Source organism: Salarias fasciatus, chromosome 14 (genome assembly GCF_902148845.1).
Source record: "Salarias fasciatus chromosome 14, fSalaFa1.1, whole genome shotgun sequence".
Classification (NCBI taxonomy): Eukaryota; Metazoa; Chordata; class Actinopteri; order Blenniiformes; family Blenniidae; genus Salarias; species Salarias fasciatus.
This window is the reverse complement of record NC_043758.1, coordinates 39,803,680-39,821,106: the sequence shown is the minus strand read 5'-3', so window position 1 is coordinate 39,821,106 and position 17,427 is coordinate 39,803,680. Positions and strand designations below refer to the sequence as shown.

Sequence of the window (17,427 nt, the reverse complement as noted above, 5' to 3'; positions counted from 1 at the left end):
GTGGTCAGGAGGTGGCTGTTTAACCATCCGTCCGTCTCACTGAGCCCCTCTGGACCAAACACCTGTTCCTGGACCGTCCATGAAGCACCTGCTGCCCCCGAGCCGCCAATATGTCTCTCGCTGTGAGAGCGAGCGGATCCACTCGTGAATATGGCCCAGATATGTGTTCACAGCTTATGTTATTACATTTGAGAGATTAAAACAGAAGAACAGACACTCAGATTCCACAAAAACATTAGAGCCACAAATGAAATGAATATAATGAATCACTGTGCACAGGAGGAAAAAATAATAACTCTGAAAAAGCAATTTGGCATATTGCACACACTGGAGCCACTAATGTAATGCTGGAAATGTTGTTGATGGCAGAGGATGTCACACGGAGCCATGTAAGGCGAGGATGAGCGGCGGGGTAATGCACAATAACCCGTAGCATTAACCTCCAGCCCTCCCCCTTCTCTTTTTAATCCAGCAAATTCCACCACTCCCCCGGCAGCTCCATTTGCCTGTATGGGAGTCCCGGCCAGCGTTCGCAGGACCTGCTCGTGTCTCCCGTGTTAATCTGCCGCCGCCAGGCCTCAAGCACTTTGAATAAAAACACGGCTCCAAATCCGCCACTTTGTGAAATCTACTAATTGCACAAAAGAGCGATCATCCCCTCGGATGGGTTTAAAGACTTTAAACAAACGGATTAAAGCACTCGTAAAGTGATAATGCAGGTTTCTCTGTAATTTAACGCATCAAAGTGGAACAAAAGTGGGGCATTCTGCGCTTAGAACAATGTGCATTACACATGCCAGACACCGGCCAGAGCCACGCGGGTCACTGACCTAATATACTAGCAGCACGTATGAATGCATGAAACACACACACACACACACACATACACACACACATCCATTAAGTACTTTTCACTGAGGTTGTATTCCCACCGTAATGCAACAAACTTTAGAATCCACTTCTGCTCTTCACAGCAGCAGCGCTGCCTTTGAGAGGAGATGTTTGTGTTTGTGTTGTAGGCTGAATAAGAAGGAACAGAGGGCGACATGTTCGATTGTGCTCATACTTTATAGACTGAACAACAAGTTTTTTTGGCCTTAATGTGAACCAACAGCATTAAATCACCGCTAGGACCAGAGTTTTTATGATGTTTATTATATTTAATGAAAAATAAAGAGCAGTGAGACTGGTAGCTGTAACATCAGATGTCATGCTTTCTGTTTAGTAACATTACACTGCACAGTTGTAGCTTTTAGACCTGGATGACCGGACCTTCGTCAGGTCAGTGTCTTCTATTTTTATGTGGTTTGGTGAGCCCTGTGTCGTGTTTCCTGTCATTTTGTGAGTTCGGCGTTTCGCCGTTCCTGAGGTGGAACCTTCTGAAAACAATCAACATTCACTGGATCCACCGATTTGCATTTGTATGTGAACAGCAACAACGCAATCTGCAGGTCAGGGTCCAGGCTCAGGTCCACGTCCAGGTCTAGGTTCAGGTTCAGGTCTGAGTGTGTGATAATCTTTCCATATTCATGAAATTTTAAAAACTTAAAATGTTTTCACAGGTTATTGCCCTTTTTCTTCAGTTAATTCTGAACTTTACCTTGAAGAGTTTTTCTCTGACTCACCATTTCTTACCCAGAAGTGTGTGTTTTGCCTCAGTTTCACACAGCTGAATGCTGAAACACTGGTTTCATATGTTAACCCGGCGTGATGTGACAGCAGTCCTGGGAGGCACGGAGCCCGAGTTTAGAGTAAATGAGTGAGGATGTCAGAGCAGATTAGTGTGAGTACAGCTGTGAAAGTGGAATATGGACAGCATGAAGCATCTTCAGAGGCGCTGAGTGCTCAGTGTATTTCCCGTGTTTTGTGGTCTCTCGCTGGTGAGAAGACTCGGTGATGGTGGGAGTTGTCGGAGAGCTGAGTCGGACTCTGAGTTTGTGAAAGCTGCCTGTGTCCCTGGTCTCAGTCTGGATGATCGGAGACCGTTTTCCTCTCATCTCCACAAGACTTGCAGATCTCTGAGGCTGGAAGACGCAGAGCTTCTTCAACCAAAACCAAATTCAACCAAATTAAACCAAATGTGAGTCCTGGAATGAGGTGCCTGCAGCAACCGATCATCCATTAGTCAAATTTAACTGTAACTTGTCAACAAAGTAAGATTGAGAGTGCTGACTTTAATAATGCTTCAATGCTGCAATAATCACCCACTCAGTAGCTTAAGAAGTGGTGAAGACTGCTACTACAGTTAAGGTAAAGTTACATGACCTGCAGGCAAAGCTCAGGTGGTTGACGCCACAGCGTGTTCTGGTCGATCCAGAGAGCTTTCAGCTGAGCGCCTGGTCGGCCTGGACTCCAGAGTGAGGACCAGTCCTGTGCTGAAGGCTGGATTCACTCCATGAGAGTGAGGCGAGACAGAACGCTGACGGACTGTCGCTCTTCTCTTGCAGCTGGCCGGTGAAGCTCAGGAGCTGTTCTCGGTGCGTCATGGTCCGGTGAGAGCGGCTCGCACGCTGCCCGCCCCGCACGTCGGTGAGCATGGTCACTGTCATGTTTGTTACAACGTGAGAAAATGAAGTCGCCTGAAAATGTCACTCATCAACGCAGCAATGTCTGTTAAAATCATTTTAATCAGAGCAAAGATTTTTGTCATTTGAGTGTGAAGATAAATGAAGTTTGTATTTTGACCTGTAGCGTCTGAGTTCATCCAAACTTCAACAAAAAAACAAAAAGTGTTCTGAAGTGTCTTTTCCTGGAAGAAAGCAGAAGAAAAACAAGCTGCTGGAGGCTGATGTCAGTGTGTTAAACTGAAGCGTTGCATGGCCCGTCCCGATGCAGTCTGGCCTTGTGGGCCATTTAGGAGGTGCTGTGTCATTAGAATGGAAGGCGGCTCCTCGCCGCCTCATCCTGACGCAGAGGCAAATGTGTGATTACTGCTGGCCGGCTCTCAGTCAGCGGTGGCGAGCTTCTGGAGTCTGCCAGGGCTCTGGAAGCGATCGCTTCCTCACCGCAGAGTCTCGCTCCTCCCTTCATCAGTTCTCTACAGGATCAGGATCCAGCAGCGGCCCTCACCTGCTGGACTGCAGGACCCCCATCAGGCCTGAGAGACCAGGCGGACCCAGATGATCCAGCCTCTCATTCAGACACCAACAAACAGCAGCTGGCGCTGAAGCCGGAGGACGGCTCCTCGGCTGCAGTTTAACCCTCTGTGCTTCACTTTTTTGACAGACTCATCAGTGTTTTCATGTCCAGACATGAAATAAATTAAACTGCTGATTAAACATGTGAAATTTCTGTATTTATGTTATGTGATGTAATGTTACTGATTGCACCTTTAAAGCTGATGAGAGCCAAAATCCGGACGATAGGATCCTTCAGAGCGTCGTTTTCTATGTAGGCCCAGTTTACACCACGTTTCCAGTGGAAACTCCAGTAGTTCGAGAAGGGAAGTTTGGTTTTCATCCCAAGAGGAGCTTGGTTCTCTACGTTCCTCTGGCTGATTCTGGCTCATGTGCCGATCGTTCTCTCTAATTCATTTTACTGTAATCTAATAATGCCGTGTTTGAAAGTGACTCGAACACGTTCAAGGCTGCGGCGTAGTCTGTCTTTTAGCGCCACATCCCATGAATCCCAGCTGATGAGAGAGCGAGCAGCAGGATGGAGTGTCGCTCCACTGCAGTGGGCGTAGCGCCGCTCTGAGTCCGAGTTTCATCTCTGCAGGTGTCAGTCAGCGCTGTGAAAGTGGACTTGTGGCTTGTTGCTCCCTCTCTTCCTCTTCCTCTTCTTCAGTAAATTGCCTTTTTGTTGGGTTGTGTTCCGGCCTTTCTGGCGGATTGTTTCAGCGGAGCACAATGGCGGCATTGGGAGAGAGCTGGAAGTGGATGAAAGCGGAGCGGCTAATAAGAAGCAGCAGATACCCCCGACACATGGGGGGGCAGTTCTCTCAGCAGAAAATAAATATGAATTGTCCCACTGAAGGGAAGGATGCTGATTGCGATCTGCCGGGGCGCAAACACTGCTGCTCTGTGGCCGGCCGTTAAAAGGCCGATTGTGTGCGACGCCCGGCGTGGGCGGCTGAACTTATAAAGCCCCGAAAATAGGTGTTGATTATGATGAGGGAAGGTTCCTCTTTCCTGGAAGACAGAAGGGCGTGAGTGCACTCCTCCACCGGATCCTCCGGAGAGGTCAGAACCCATCGTCCCGTCTGGAGGAGTGAGAGAGAACGTGTGGAGCACGGAGTGGAAGTGAACGCTCCGTCAGAATGTGTGTGTGGGTCTGCGGCGGTCCTCCGGCCGGGGTCAGGTCCTGCAGAGTCACGCTGCCTCCAGCTCCGCGATGAGAACGGAACAATGCGCGTGTTGTCTGCGACGTTCTGCTGCGGAACCTTCAGACACCCGGTCCACCGGGAAGCCAGCGCCACCCGCTTCACTTACCGTCCCTGCAGGAGTAATCCAATCAGACGCTGAGAGTTTATGTTGGGGAATGTACCGAGTCTCTCTGGGCCGTGTTTATGTTCTGGCTCAGTGTGTGACTGGGAGAGACGTCTGAGGACGGGGACATGAGAGGACGGCCCTGCCGGAGTGTTGGAGGCTGCTGCTCTCACGCCATACCACAGGAACTCAGGCTGATTACTGTCGAGCCTCAAATTACTCCCCTCTAAAGGGGAACATCTTCAGCCTGAGCTCCCTGTCCCCTCAATCCCCCGAGCCGCTGCCCGACTTCAAAAATCAGACAATTAGGGAAAATATGGGCCTGCTCCACTCAGTGCAACATGTTTTCTCTCTGCTTCTTCTTCTTCTTCTTTCCAGTGGGCCCACTGGGCTCCCACCAGGCTGGAATTCCACACTCAAACCCCAAAACAAACGAGGAGTCTCACTTGCTTGTGCAGCTCTTAGAGGATTTGACCAGCTTAGTTTGGTTTCTCATTATGTCTGTTTGTTTCTTCATTTTCCACGGCGTTTTTGAAGTGAAGGCAGAGGGTCTGTCAGGAGTCTGGGCGGTTTGGGTTCCAGGAGGGACCGTGGATGGATGAGGGGTCAGCAGTAATGCGATCGGCTGGCTTCCTGTCCTGGTCTGTGAGGCCGGGCAGCGCTCTGTCACTGAACCATCACCCTGTTCCTCCACAGGTCCTCTGAAGACGGACACGTTCGCTGAGAAGAGGCCTCTGCTCGGCGTCTGCAAGAGCACCGGCTCGTCCGGGTGAGTCGCGCTTCACCTGAACGCCGCCGCTTCCTCAGAGCGTCTCACCTTTCCAGGCAGCTGAGCGTCTGCAGGTGCACCGCGAGCTGAAATACGTTCTGCGATCGCTGTACTTTCAGTGTCTTAAAGACCGGATTCAGTGTCTTCATTGGCCCGGGGTTTGGAGGGGGTGACAGACATGGCGGGCTGTGGTGTGACGGGCTGAGTGTGTGTGTGTGTGTGTGTGTGTGTGTGTGTGAGAACATGTGAGACTGGCCGCTGCAGCTGGGACAGCGTGATGTGCCTGGAAATCACATTTTCCCCTTGAAGCTGGGCCATCTGCTGGTTTCCAGCAGCACAGGGGAAGCAGCCTGCGATCAGAGGATCAGACCTGGACGCTTAATTGACAAGGTGATAAAATGTTTGGGTGAAACGAGGTCTGTAATGTGGAGGAGAGGCGCTCCGAAGCCGTCCCCGCAGCCCGGAGGAGCGCGTTCCGCCGCTCGGTTCTCAGACACAACAGATGCTTCATCTGAGAGTAACCTCTGCTAACGAGAGGCATCAAAGCAGGCCCGGCCCGCCCCGGCCTCCACGTGCACCCCGCGGGAGCCCGGGCCGTCACGGGGCTCGGGGACGTTGATTCATGGATTCTTGGTGCGCTGCGGTCGGCGTGTGGACGGTACCTGAACGCCTCACGGGCACACAGCAGGGAGATCAAACAGAGGCGGAGATCCCGGGGATTATCAGGGCTCGCACCAGAACAGGAAGAAAATGAATTTAAAAGGTGAGCGACCCCGAAACGTTTACTGTCCGTGCCCGCCCCCACCCCACCTCCACCCCCCACCCTCCCTTTCTTCCTTACGCTGCTTGTCCAGAGCAGCTCAGAATTTAACTCAATATGTCCTCTGCAGGAAATGAAATAAGGAAGTCTGGCTTGAGCTGGGCCGGGATGGAGACTGGGCATGTTCCCCATGACGGATTTCTGGAAACTCAATGAAACGTTTTAATTAGGACTGGTGCATTCAAGTCGACAACTGTTTACATTCTGAGCAACGTACAGTCTTCAGTTTAAACATTTTCCCTGAAATATGCTCTATCTCCAACACCTCTGAGGCTTTACCATCTGCTGAAGCTGGAGGCTCAGAGCTCCCTGCAGGACACTGGAGGTTAGCCTTTAGCATTTAGCATTGTCTCTGCAGGACACTGGAGGTTAGCCTTTAGCATTTAGCATTATCCCTCCAGGATACTTGATACATTTAGCTTTGTTACTGCAGGGCTCTGTAGATTAGCATTTAGCAACATGTGTTTACTGCAGTACCAGACTGTGGCTCTTTAGCTCCGACTAGAGGCCGGCTGCAGTATGGCAGCTCAGGATGGTTTTCATGTGGTGGGTCTCAGACCGCCACCCTGATGCTTTCCTGGAACTGAGCCCGCGTCGTGTAGCTTCTGCCGGAGCCTCGTCCTCGGTGACACCGAGTCCAGGCAGAGCTTCCACGGTTTGGCGGCTCAGCCAGGCGTCGCTCGACACTAATGCTGAAAACATGCTGCGTGCTGAAAAGCAGCAGGCCTGACCTCGGGCTGATGGCTCTGCCTGGCCTTCCCCCTCACTGGAGCGCTCGCTAAATAACACTCTGGTCAACGAAAGAGGGAAAAAGGCTTCCGGGTGCGGCGCAGTACTTTCCACTGGGCCTGTTCATAAACTTACTAAGGTCCTCACACAATTTTTAGCATATAATCATTTTGAAATAACAGCTTTTGTTAACCACCAGAAAGGATGCCGTCCTGACACTTAAATGGAAAACAGATTGGAGCCTTGGCCGCTACAGCCGTGCTGGTTTAGAAGTCGGTTCAGTCAGCTCTAGGCTTAGATTACAAGATTTGCAAATTAAAGGAAAACCAGAGAAGGGAAAAAGCATGTGTGCTGAAGCCCTATACTTGTGGATTTCCAGCCAGGCACACTCAACATAATTTTATCAATGGAAAGGATTATGCGTTAAGTCCAAACAATGTATGGATCCAATGATTCTCTTGACAGTAAAGCTACATGTGCGTCCCCTGCGCTGTCTGCGCCGCTGCCAGTGAGCTTTAGAAATTAGCGAAGAATGCCGGTGCCAGTGCGGGCCTCGGTGTGTCGGCTCACGTTTCTGGAAAGGATTTGTTTCCTTCCTCCTCTTGCTGTTTGATTATTTTCATTCTTGTTGCTTACCGTCACAGGTTCGGCAGCTTTCCCCCCCTCCCCCCCCGGAGAGAATTGTCCTGCCTGTTCGGTGATGAGACGTCTGCGTTGTTCTGTTGGGGTCGTTTCCATCTGCAGCCCCCCCTCACTGCTCGCCGTGGTCAAACTGTGACTGTGAACCTGGAAACGGCTCTTCCAGCCCCCAGTAGCTGTTTTAGCTCTCCCGCCTCTATTTTTGCTCTTTGTTCCATCGGCCGGCCTCTGAGGAGGAAGATGGAGCTTATGTAACCGTGAGTGGTGCCCGGCGCTCGGAGCTCAGACGCTCTGGACTGCACGGCCAGTTGTGGGGCTTGTGTTGTGGTTGTGGGAGCAGGCGGGGGTTCACAGACGTGTTGTTTCCACTGGAGCTGCAGCTTCAGATCAGCTCTCCTCCAGCTGGACGTGTCCCTGTCTCCACAGAACTCAGATACGCCATTAAACTAATAGCTACTTTTAATCACAATAATCAGTTCTAATAACACACATATGCTTCCGTTCTTTAAAAGTTTCACTGGAACATTAAAGAAGTTCTTAAATCTGCAAACTTGAACTTGGATGTTCAGTATTGGTTTCTTTATTGAACCGCTGGACATAAAGCTGTGCAGACAGACAGCTTCCAGCACTGGAGCGCAGAGCAACACACCGGCTGTCCCCCGACAGCTAGCGTCAGCCACATCACACACACACACACACACACACACACAGAGGACGAGAGGCGTGCTGTCCTGCGTCCCCACAGGTGAGTGTCCCTGGCTCAGCCTGTCCCAGAGGGAATCAAACAGCTGATTAATGCTGTGGCTGGAGGCGAGCAATCCCACTGTAACAAAGCCTGCCGCGGCCCTAAGCTGTGTGTCCCAGTGCATTAACATGACAGCTTCTGCTCCGCACACCGGACGTATTTGCCTTCTTCAAAGTGTATTAAATGGAAATCATCAAGCATTTGTATAAAACGAGCCACCAGATTAAGGGGATTTGGAGAAGTGATGCCTTTTATCCACCATGAGGTTATGGTGTTCTTCACTGTCACATTGTGACCACACACACACACACACACACACACACACACACACACACACACACACACTCACACACACGGTGGGGGGTGTCCTGGTGCCGTGAAGCTCAGTCCACACACACTCCTCCTCTGTTCGTCCTCACGGCTGCAGCTGCTCTTCAGTTTGTGGCCAGAGAGGCGGCGTTCTCCTCTCACGGCCCGGCGGTCCGGACATCATGTCACGGCCCTGCGTGGAAATGAGACTGGCTGTAATCTGGCCTCCCACTTCCCTGTTTCAGCCCTCCTCCCACTGCGCGCACACACACACACACACACACACACACACACACACACACACACACACACACACACACACACTGACTCGGCAGCGTTTATTTTGACTTGCGTGCCTGTTTTATGTCTGTCTAAAGCGTGTTCTGCCTCGCCAGTTTTCCCTTCCAGTAGGAAGTGGGATTAAACTGGGTAGAAGTGGAAGTGGAGCACATAAACACAGCCGACAGGCTGAGTGATTAGGAATGACTTTTCAAACCTTCTCTCCAGCTCTCTGCCTGCACCAGGCCCCTGCGGTCAAAGCAATTAATATTTTATTTTACTCTAGTTTAAAGTCCACTGCCGCCATACTTCTGCTCACATACTGCCTGAGCCTGAGCCTGAGCCTGAGCCTGAGCCTGAGCCTGAGCCTGAGCCTGAGCCTGAGCCTGAGCCTGAGCCTGAGCCTGAGCCTGAGTCTGAGTCTGAGTCTGAGTCTGAGTCTGAGTCTGAGTCTGAGTCTGAGTCTGAGCCTGAGCCTGAGCCTGAGCCTGAGCCTGAGCCTGAGCCTGAGCCTGAGCCTGAGCCTGAGCCTGAGCCTGAGCCTGAGCCTGAGCCTGAGCCTGAGCCTGCTTTCACACCTTCAGCATGTGGTCCGCTGGAAGCGGACTAGAGTCCCCAACTCCTGCAGGTTCGGTTCGTATGCGCTGGTGTGAAAGCGGACCAGTTATTTTTGGTCCGGGACAAAGAACCGTACCGAGACCTCCTGGAGGAGGCGGTCTCGGTGCGGTCTCGGTCTCGGTGCGGTCCGCTGCTGGTGTGAACGCTGATCGGCCTCGGTCCTGTCCGCTCTGGTGTGGAGAAGGCTTTTTGGTCGGCGGAGGCTTCCGTAGCAAGCCGCGCGGCGCATCACGTCACACATGCTGGCCAATCAGGGTTCACTTCCGTCACCCAAAACACACTATTGTGTGAACAGCGCCACCAAGGGGCAGGAGGGTCATAGTGGATAGTTCATCTGCAAAAACAAGTGTTGTGAATGAACCGAACTATTTGACAGCTGCGACGTTTATGAATAATTTATGTCCGAACCGAACCACTCTAGCGGACTAGTAGCTGTGAAAGCAGCCTGAGCCTGAGCCTGAGCCCCGGATCCCACAGCACGCGCTTTGGAAGCGTTTGGCCGCGTCGCGCTGCGTCGCACTGGCCGCAGCAAATACATTGCCATTATATTGGTCGGAAGCAGTTCCACATCCAGCATTCGCTCGCGTGCGTCACCGACGCGAGCGGCGCGCTCAGCCGCGTCCAGGATAGAAATACGCATCCCACCTATTTTTGGCCGCGGCCTCACGCGAGCGCGTCAAGCCCCGCTGTTCGGATAGCTCCAAACAGGAAAGAGAACTGAAACAACTAATGTGTTTTCAAAAATAAATAATTTGAAACGTTTACATTTTTGGTTATTGTCAGAGATGTTCACTGAAGTGTCTTTGTATGATCTTCAGTACTGAAATTGTGCCAGGTCACAAGTTTTGGTTAGTCATGTATTTATACATCTATTTGTAACAATATTGTTTTATATTTTGCATTTTGTCATGAATAAAGCTCGTTATAAATATCCAAAAAACTGAAGGTGTGCATATTTTGATATTTGAATACATTTGTGGAGTTAAAAAATATCATATGGTTTGTTTTCCATGTAGTTGTGATGTTTATCCCCTGAATACAGTTTGTTTGTGTGCTTATTTTATTGTGAAAGGGTAATGAAGATAAACGCGCAGCACAGACGGAGTGGGTCGGGTCTGTGTTCACTTCCGGATGCGCAGCTAAACTATCGCCACGGATGAAGAGAGACTCATTGTGGAAGTTGAGAAACTGTTTGGCAAAGAAACGACGAATGAATGAGTTGTTGTTGTTCTGGCTAACATCTCGCGCATGCGCTTCACAATGTTTTTTGCGCTCTGCTGTGACGGAGCAGAGCGCAGGAGAAGGCGCACACACAACAACGGACGTGAACGCGCAGCGGCGCACCGCAGGTAGACGCTGCTGCGGGACCCGGGGGTGAGCCTGAGATAATGTTCCATCGTCTCCATGAGACGCTGCTCAGAGAGCTCCTCCCCCAGCCGGAGCCCCGCCCCACCCAGCGCTACATCCCGGTGTAGAGCACCGGGGCTCTGCTCCGCCTGCCGATGCTTCAAATGAACTGGTGCCCGTGTTAACTTATGACCAACAGATGTTGAAAAGCGACTGAAACTTGTAGTGGTTCTAGTGAACGTGGGTTTTCTACAGCTACAGTAAATTCATCAGTTTAGAGTCTTCAGTGAGTCTTGTTTTAAGATCTGCTGTCACAGCTCGTATTGACAGGAATCCCTCCGGTTTTTTTTTTTGTTCTTTTTTTGTTTATGTTTTTCTACAGTTTTTGTTCGCGGTGGTGTTGAAACACTTTGCTACAATATGATGTACAACTGAATTGTAATTGTTATCTCTTTTCTTTATATTGAAAATTAATAAAATTCAAGTCATTGAATGGGTGGTAAAGTGGACAAACTCCTGTCCTAGAACTATTATTGGGCTTCTGGCTCTCTTGTAATGTAGAAATTAGGGATGTGCGAGTACCGATACCAGGTATCGGTATCGGGCCGATACTGGCCTTATTTCAAAGTATCGGGTACTCGTGAAGGCTACCGATACCAGCCGCCGATACTCACGGCAAGAAAACCCCACACGTAGTAAGCCCTCCTCACCACCAGTTGGCGGTAGTGCAATCAAATGGGATGCAAGCTGCCGACAAACATGAAAGAGGAAGAAGCTCCTCTCTGGAGCTGACAGGCGCAGGGCTACACTGCAGCGGGTTGATTCTCCATGAGTCTCATCCAGAGCAGAGACAACAGGATGAATCCAGAACGGCTGCTCGTCTCACCGAAACTTCGCCGGTGTGGAAATTATTTTATATAAGTGAAAACGAGCCGAGCTTTGCAGAAAGCAAACTCTGCAATGCCAAAATTGCTAAAGGAGGTGCGCGATGTTGTTCATTTACCACTAGTAATTTGTTTAAACACCTCAGGGCGAAGCTTGTGGACGAGTCTGACGCTGTTGTGCTGGAAAAAAAGAAAACTCCTGCAGCAACTCCACGGCAAACCCTGCAGAAGACCGAGAAACTGAAGAGCAGAGATCCGAGAGCAGCACAGAGAACACCAGCTACTCTTTAAACTCAGGGGTTGTTCTAGTTCTATCTTTGACTTTAGTTCATAAAAAAAATCATTAAAATTAGTACATTTAAAAACCTTATTTTATGTAAAGTGTAAAACTCAGAGAAAACAGTTTTATCTTGCACTTAATTTCATTTACAAACCGTTAAAATAAGTTCATTTTAAAAAGTGTATAACTTAGAGTTGCTTGTTTACGTCTTGTAATTCAGTTCATTTAAAAAAAAACTTAACATTCAGAGAAATTGTTTTATCTTGCACTTAATTTCATTTAAATAAGTGTAAACTCAGAGTTGTTTGTTTTTCAGACTATTATTTTGGACTTAAACATAAAATTCATTTTCAAAAATAATCTGTCATTGCATTATTTTAAATTTTACGTATATAAAGTATCGGTATGCGAGTATCGGTATCGGTGAGTACTGAAGATGAAGTACTCGTACTTGGTATCGGTCTGAAAAAAAGTGGTATCGCACATCCCTAGTAGAAATGAATAGATAAATGAAGAAAACCCAGCAGAAGCAGCGACAGTCCCATCCCCAGACCTCATGGTAATCAACAAATCGGCAAACGCTCCTGTCCCTGCGGTACTCCTGGATCAGAGCCGTGTTCCGGACCTTCCTGTGGAGTGTTCGCTGGAGGAGCTCACTGCAACAGGAAGAGATTACAGCTGTGCTCCAGCAGCTCGCCTGTGATACGTGAAACCTTGAGGTCTCTGCTGAGACTCGGAGATGTGAAGTTGTGACTCACTGAGGCTCACTAACAGACGCAGCGCCCCCTGCAGAGGTCACGCTGCTACAATCCTGAGCTGCTCATGACCAGATGTTTCTTGTGTCAAGTGCTTCCACTTAGTTCTGACAGAAAACTGGCAGTCTCTGCGAAAAACGCTAAAATTGGCTCTAATGCGAGCTTTGGTTTAGGTAATGAATATTAATATCCACTTTGCTGCTGTCAGAGGAGCAGGCTACACGTTGGAGTGATGGCCTGCACACTTTCATCCCCACTCTTTTTGTTCCACTGCTCTTTGTTGCATCATTTCTCACTCCTGCAGTTTCAAAAGTTGGATTTCACAGCTTTCTTTGTGTTGTGGTGCTGACCTTTGACCTTTAACTGTGCTGTACTGAAATGCTAAAACACCAGGGGACGGAATCGGCCAGACGCTCCAGGTTTCCATGAAAGAGGACAGTTAGAGAGAAAAACAGCTTTCAGATGAAGTTTGATGAACAGATCAGTGCCTCCGTCAGTTCTCCGTCAGCTCTCCGTCAGCTCTCCGTCAGCTCTCCGTCAGCTCTCCGTCAGTTCTCCATCAGTTCTCCGTCAGATCTCCGTCGGTTCTCCGTCAGCTCTCCGTCAGCTCTCCGTCAGCTCTCCGTCAGCTCTCCGTCAGCTCTCCGTCAGTTCTCCATCAGTTCTCCGTCAGCTCTCCGTCAGCTCTCCGTCAGTTCTCCATCAGTTCTCCGTCAGTTCTCCGTCAGTTCTCCATCAGCTCTCCGTCAGCTCTCCGTCGGCCTCCAGCATGCTCCGGTGTGGCTGCATCGGTGGTGTAGCTGACCTGAGACCAGTTTCCCGTTGTGGGTTTGAAGCAGTGGAGCCGAGGCTTCAGTTCCCAGCTGTTGAAGTGGAGCCGCTGCATGTGGAGATGCGGCTCATGGTACCAGAGGAAGTCACTAAACTTCTTCCACTGTTCAGATCTTTGAATAGCAGCTTGTTCCGGAACTCGTGTGTCATTCAGGGAACGATTACATGTTGCGTTTCTTTTCGTGTCACATTGTCTCAAACCTTTCCTGTGTGTTTGCTTTCCTGCTAAGGTTGAACTCCTGCTCAATGTGATGGATGTTGGCTTAAGCCATCACAGCTTTTGGCGGAGCTCATGTAAAATTTCTGGTTTCCCGTTTCAAAAAGCGGTATCAGTTGAATCCCTGTGGAAACGCCTGCAGTTCACCAGTCCAACCATCGCAGCTCTCTCTCGCTTCCAGCGGGGCTGGCCGCCACTTCCCAAACCCGGGTTGTATTTGTGTAGCGTTAGCACAGCATGTAATTGTCCTCTGTATTTGGGGATCTTGTAAAACCTAGCACCAGTAGGAAATGTGGTGACGTCCCATCCTTGTAAATGAATTTATTTGCCTGCTTTTTAATTCCCCGCTCAGGCTTCGATCTCTGCTTTCCACAGCCACATGAAATCTTGTGGTTTTCATCCCCTGGTTTTTAGTTCTGTTCATAAAAAAAGATGTGTGCATGTCCTCCAGCCAGAGTGCTCATGGAATAAGTTCAGCATTGATGTGAAAATGAAAAGAACAGATGTCAACATGTTTCATCAAGGAGGAAGTGAGCAGGCTGGAGTGATGATAATGACACAATAATGAGACACGTGCCACCCATAAAGCGCTTTAATGACCGCGGTAAACAGTTGTGCATCTAAAATTAAGACCCACACCACTGTAATCGTCACTAAGCAGTGTTTTGTTTGGAGAAGGTCCAGCAGTGACAGAGCCGCCAAGCAGCACAGTGACCCAAACAGCCCCGGTTTACTGGGAGGCTGGTCCACAGCGCCCCCTCCCCTCACTGCACCGCTCTGCTATTTGAAATGACACCAGTCATCGATTCCAGGCTGAGTCTGATAGTTTTCACCCTGGATGAGTTTCCTGTCTGCTGAAGGCTGGGCTAAGACTGCGTCCACAGGTTGATTTCTGCCGTCCGTGGCTTTGTGAGGACACTCGGTAGTGTCTCGCCATGGAGACCTTGTAGCTAGGGGGTCAGCCGTGCTGCGAAGCTCGCAGGCATGTCGTTGTATTTCAGAGAGAAGGAAGTATTCTCAACCAACACTGAGCAGATTCCTCATCAACTGGAGTCAGGGTCTTTATAAGATAGCGGGGCTGGTGTTAAATAACAAGTACCTGATTCTAACGGGAAGCCGGCCAATAGGAGGGAAGAAGATATCAGGACTCACAGAAACAGAAACTGAACTAAAACGACCTGATCAGTGGTCAGACCTCCATACTCCTCCATTAAAATACAGCTGGACGGGCCAGCGTGGCTTTAGTCATGATGTCAACGTAAAGCACTGTGAGCCGGCTGTGTGAAGACATCCAGGTTTCTGTCATGGTACTCAAAGAGCAGCAGACTGCTGCAGGTCATTGACTGCATGGAGACCCTGTGAACGCTATCTGAGTGTGTGTGTATGTGTGTGTATGGGCTTGTCTGCTTGTCCTGTCAGAGGAGGTGATTGAGCCGGTCCTCTGTTCTGCAGCCCTGCAGACCCAGGGGCCAGTTTGAGTAATAGTAATTGACACATTGATCTAATAGGCCATCATAATAGGCCTGTTACTGATCTGGCCCATGGTGCTCGGCGTCACCTTAACATGTGCAAGGACTGACATCCCGCCATGATCCATAATGATAATTGTGATTTAGCCTTGCTTTCAACCTACGCCCGAACGTCCTCGGCATCAGGAAATCTCATTACGTCTGACCCCACACTGCCTCCATTAGAACTGGGTCATTTGTTAAAATACTGCAAAAACAAAACAATTGAACCTTGTGCCATTTTTATTCTATAACAGCGTGTTATCGTTGTCCCTTTGAATCAATTCCGGAGGCCCATTTTTCGGGATGGAGCCTTGAATTGGATTGATTGGACTCTGATAATGCTGAAATCGATGATGCAGCCGCCTGAAAGTAAATTATCATTGGGTTAAATTTAAGTATTAATCTTAATGCTGTACTCCTGATGGGTAATGGTAGCCCTCCTTGCTCTCGGGACCTTTGAAATGTTGACATTAGCCATCAGGATGGAAAAAACGTGACGTTCCTTTCAAAACTTTATTCTCTGTCGTCACTGTTTTTTGCGGTGAGACGCTGCTTCAGAGGATCGCTGGTGAAAACCTGCTGCTGCTGGCAGGAAGTACGCCAACGTGAAATAATGGCTGCCAGTGTGATCGTCACAGTTAGTCAGCAGTAACGAGGGAACTGTAGTTTCACCCAAGGTAGACATACTCTATAGAAACAGAATGCGGAACTCTTATTTTTGTCAACGTATCTTCATCAGCTGATTGGATATGGAGTTACCTCACTGAACAACACACCGCGCTTTAGATTAAAAAAATGAGAGGGGGAAGTGTTGGAGCAGAACCATTTGGTCCAAACACTTTGACAGGATGAGCTTTTTGTTTTTCTTTTGTAATTGTTTGTGAATCAACTGAAATCAGTTCCACATTTTACTTGCTGGAGTGCAGCATCTCCTCAGGTTCCTGGTCAGCGAGGAAACCAGCCGCAGCCTGGAGTAGTCAAACAATGCTTTGGGAAACTAACACACGTGAAAATACTAACACACGTGAAAATACTAACACACGTGAAAATACTAACACTTCAATACGAGCATCAGGATCACCATCTACAGACGTTCACCAGCATTAAAGACGGTCAGAAAGATCCGTGCTGGGCCGGGCTTGTTTCCAGGATGGGATTACCCCTGGGATCTGTGGCCAACTTCACACCGGAAAAAACTCCCTAAGGACTGCCTGAAAAAGGGAGTCTACACCTGGAGCAGACTGACACACCATCAAGAGAGCTGCACCCATGTCCTTATCGCTGAGAGGCTCACTGCACTTCTTCACTCAGAGTGAGGGAGGCTGAAGAGATCTCCCCTGGATGGAGCTGATTCCTGAAAATGTGTTTTCTGTCTTGCGGTCAGTGTCCTAATGGAAAAGTGACGCAGACGATGGAGTGTGTAAAGTCTTCCAAGCAGCAGATGAAATGCTTGAAAAGGCCTTTGTCTGCTTTAGACCTGCCTGGAATCACAGTGCAGCAGCCTTCTTATCATCAGCGTCTTCTATATAAAGTAACAAGTCCAGGTCCGAGCTAACAGCGTCTGAAGTTAGTCTTGGCGAGAATGTTGTGATTCCTTCAGTACTGTTTCTCTGAAGGGTCAGGTGATCGGAGGACGCTGTCCTCTTCATGATGTTGTCGGGTCTTCTCTTGTTCTCGGCCATGCCGAGTGTCCGAGCGTCGGAGCTGAGGCTGAATGAGCAGCAGGCGAGGAGGAAGAGGAGCTGCGGGTAACGACGGGCGGGCAGACGGCTCGACAGCAGCTGATCGGTGGAGCAGGGTCGGTGCTGGAATATCCAGCATGGCTGAGGTCATCTGGGTCTTCCCGTTATGAGCTCTCGATCTGAATACTGTCCAGGCTTCCCTCAGTGACTTGGCAGTAGCTGCCCACTGTTAAACTCACTTTCTGGAGGTTTCTAGCTCCGGCTCCGGCTGGCATGGAGGGGATTCCCGTCTGTCAGCCTTCTTTCCTAACTCGACCTTCACAATCCAAAACAATCGAGGCTCCTTAAGAAAACAGCTTTCTACTTATTTATTTATATATATATATATATATATATATATATATATATATATATATATATATTTTTTTTTTTTTTTTTTTTTTTTTTTACCCTAGATCTATAAGAGAATCGCAGTCTGTGTTTGGAGGCAGTTTCTACAGTAATAGTGGTTTTGAGATTCAGTGCAGAGCTGCTCCCAGCATGCACTGCAGACCCCGTGGCCTGTTGAAAGCTCGTAGTCGTGTG

General features: G+C 49.3%; 1 protein-coding gene across 1 annotated transcript in view; it reads left to right on the top strand.

The window, feature by feature from the left end:
- LOC115400080 (breast carcinoma-amplified sequence 3-like) overlaps positions 1-17,427 on the top strand; it is a 57,522-nt gene that overhangs the window by 13,910 nt on the left and 26,185 nt on the right. Inside the window, exons 6-7 of the mRNA XM_030107731.1 lie at positions 2,448-2,529; positions 5,124-5,196. Coding sequence (XP_029963591.1) covers positions 2,448-2,529; positions 5,124-5,196 — 155 coding nt within the window. The remainder of the gene's footprint in view (positions 1-2,447; positions 2,530-5,123; positions 5,197-17,427) is intronic.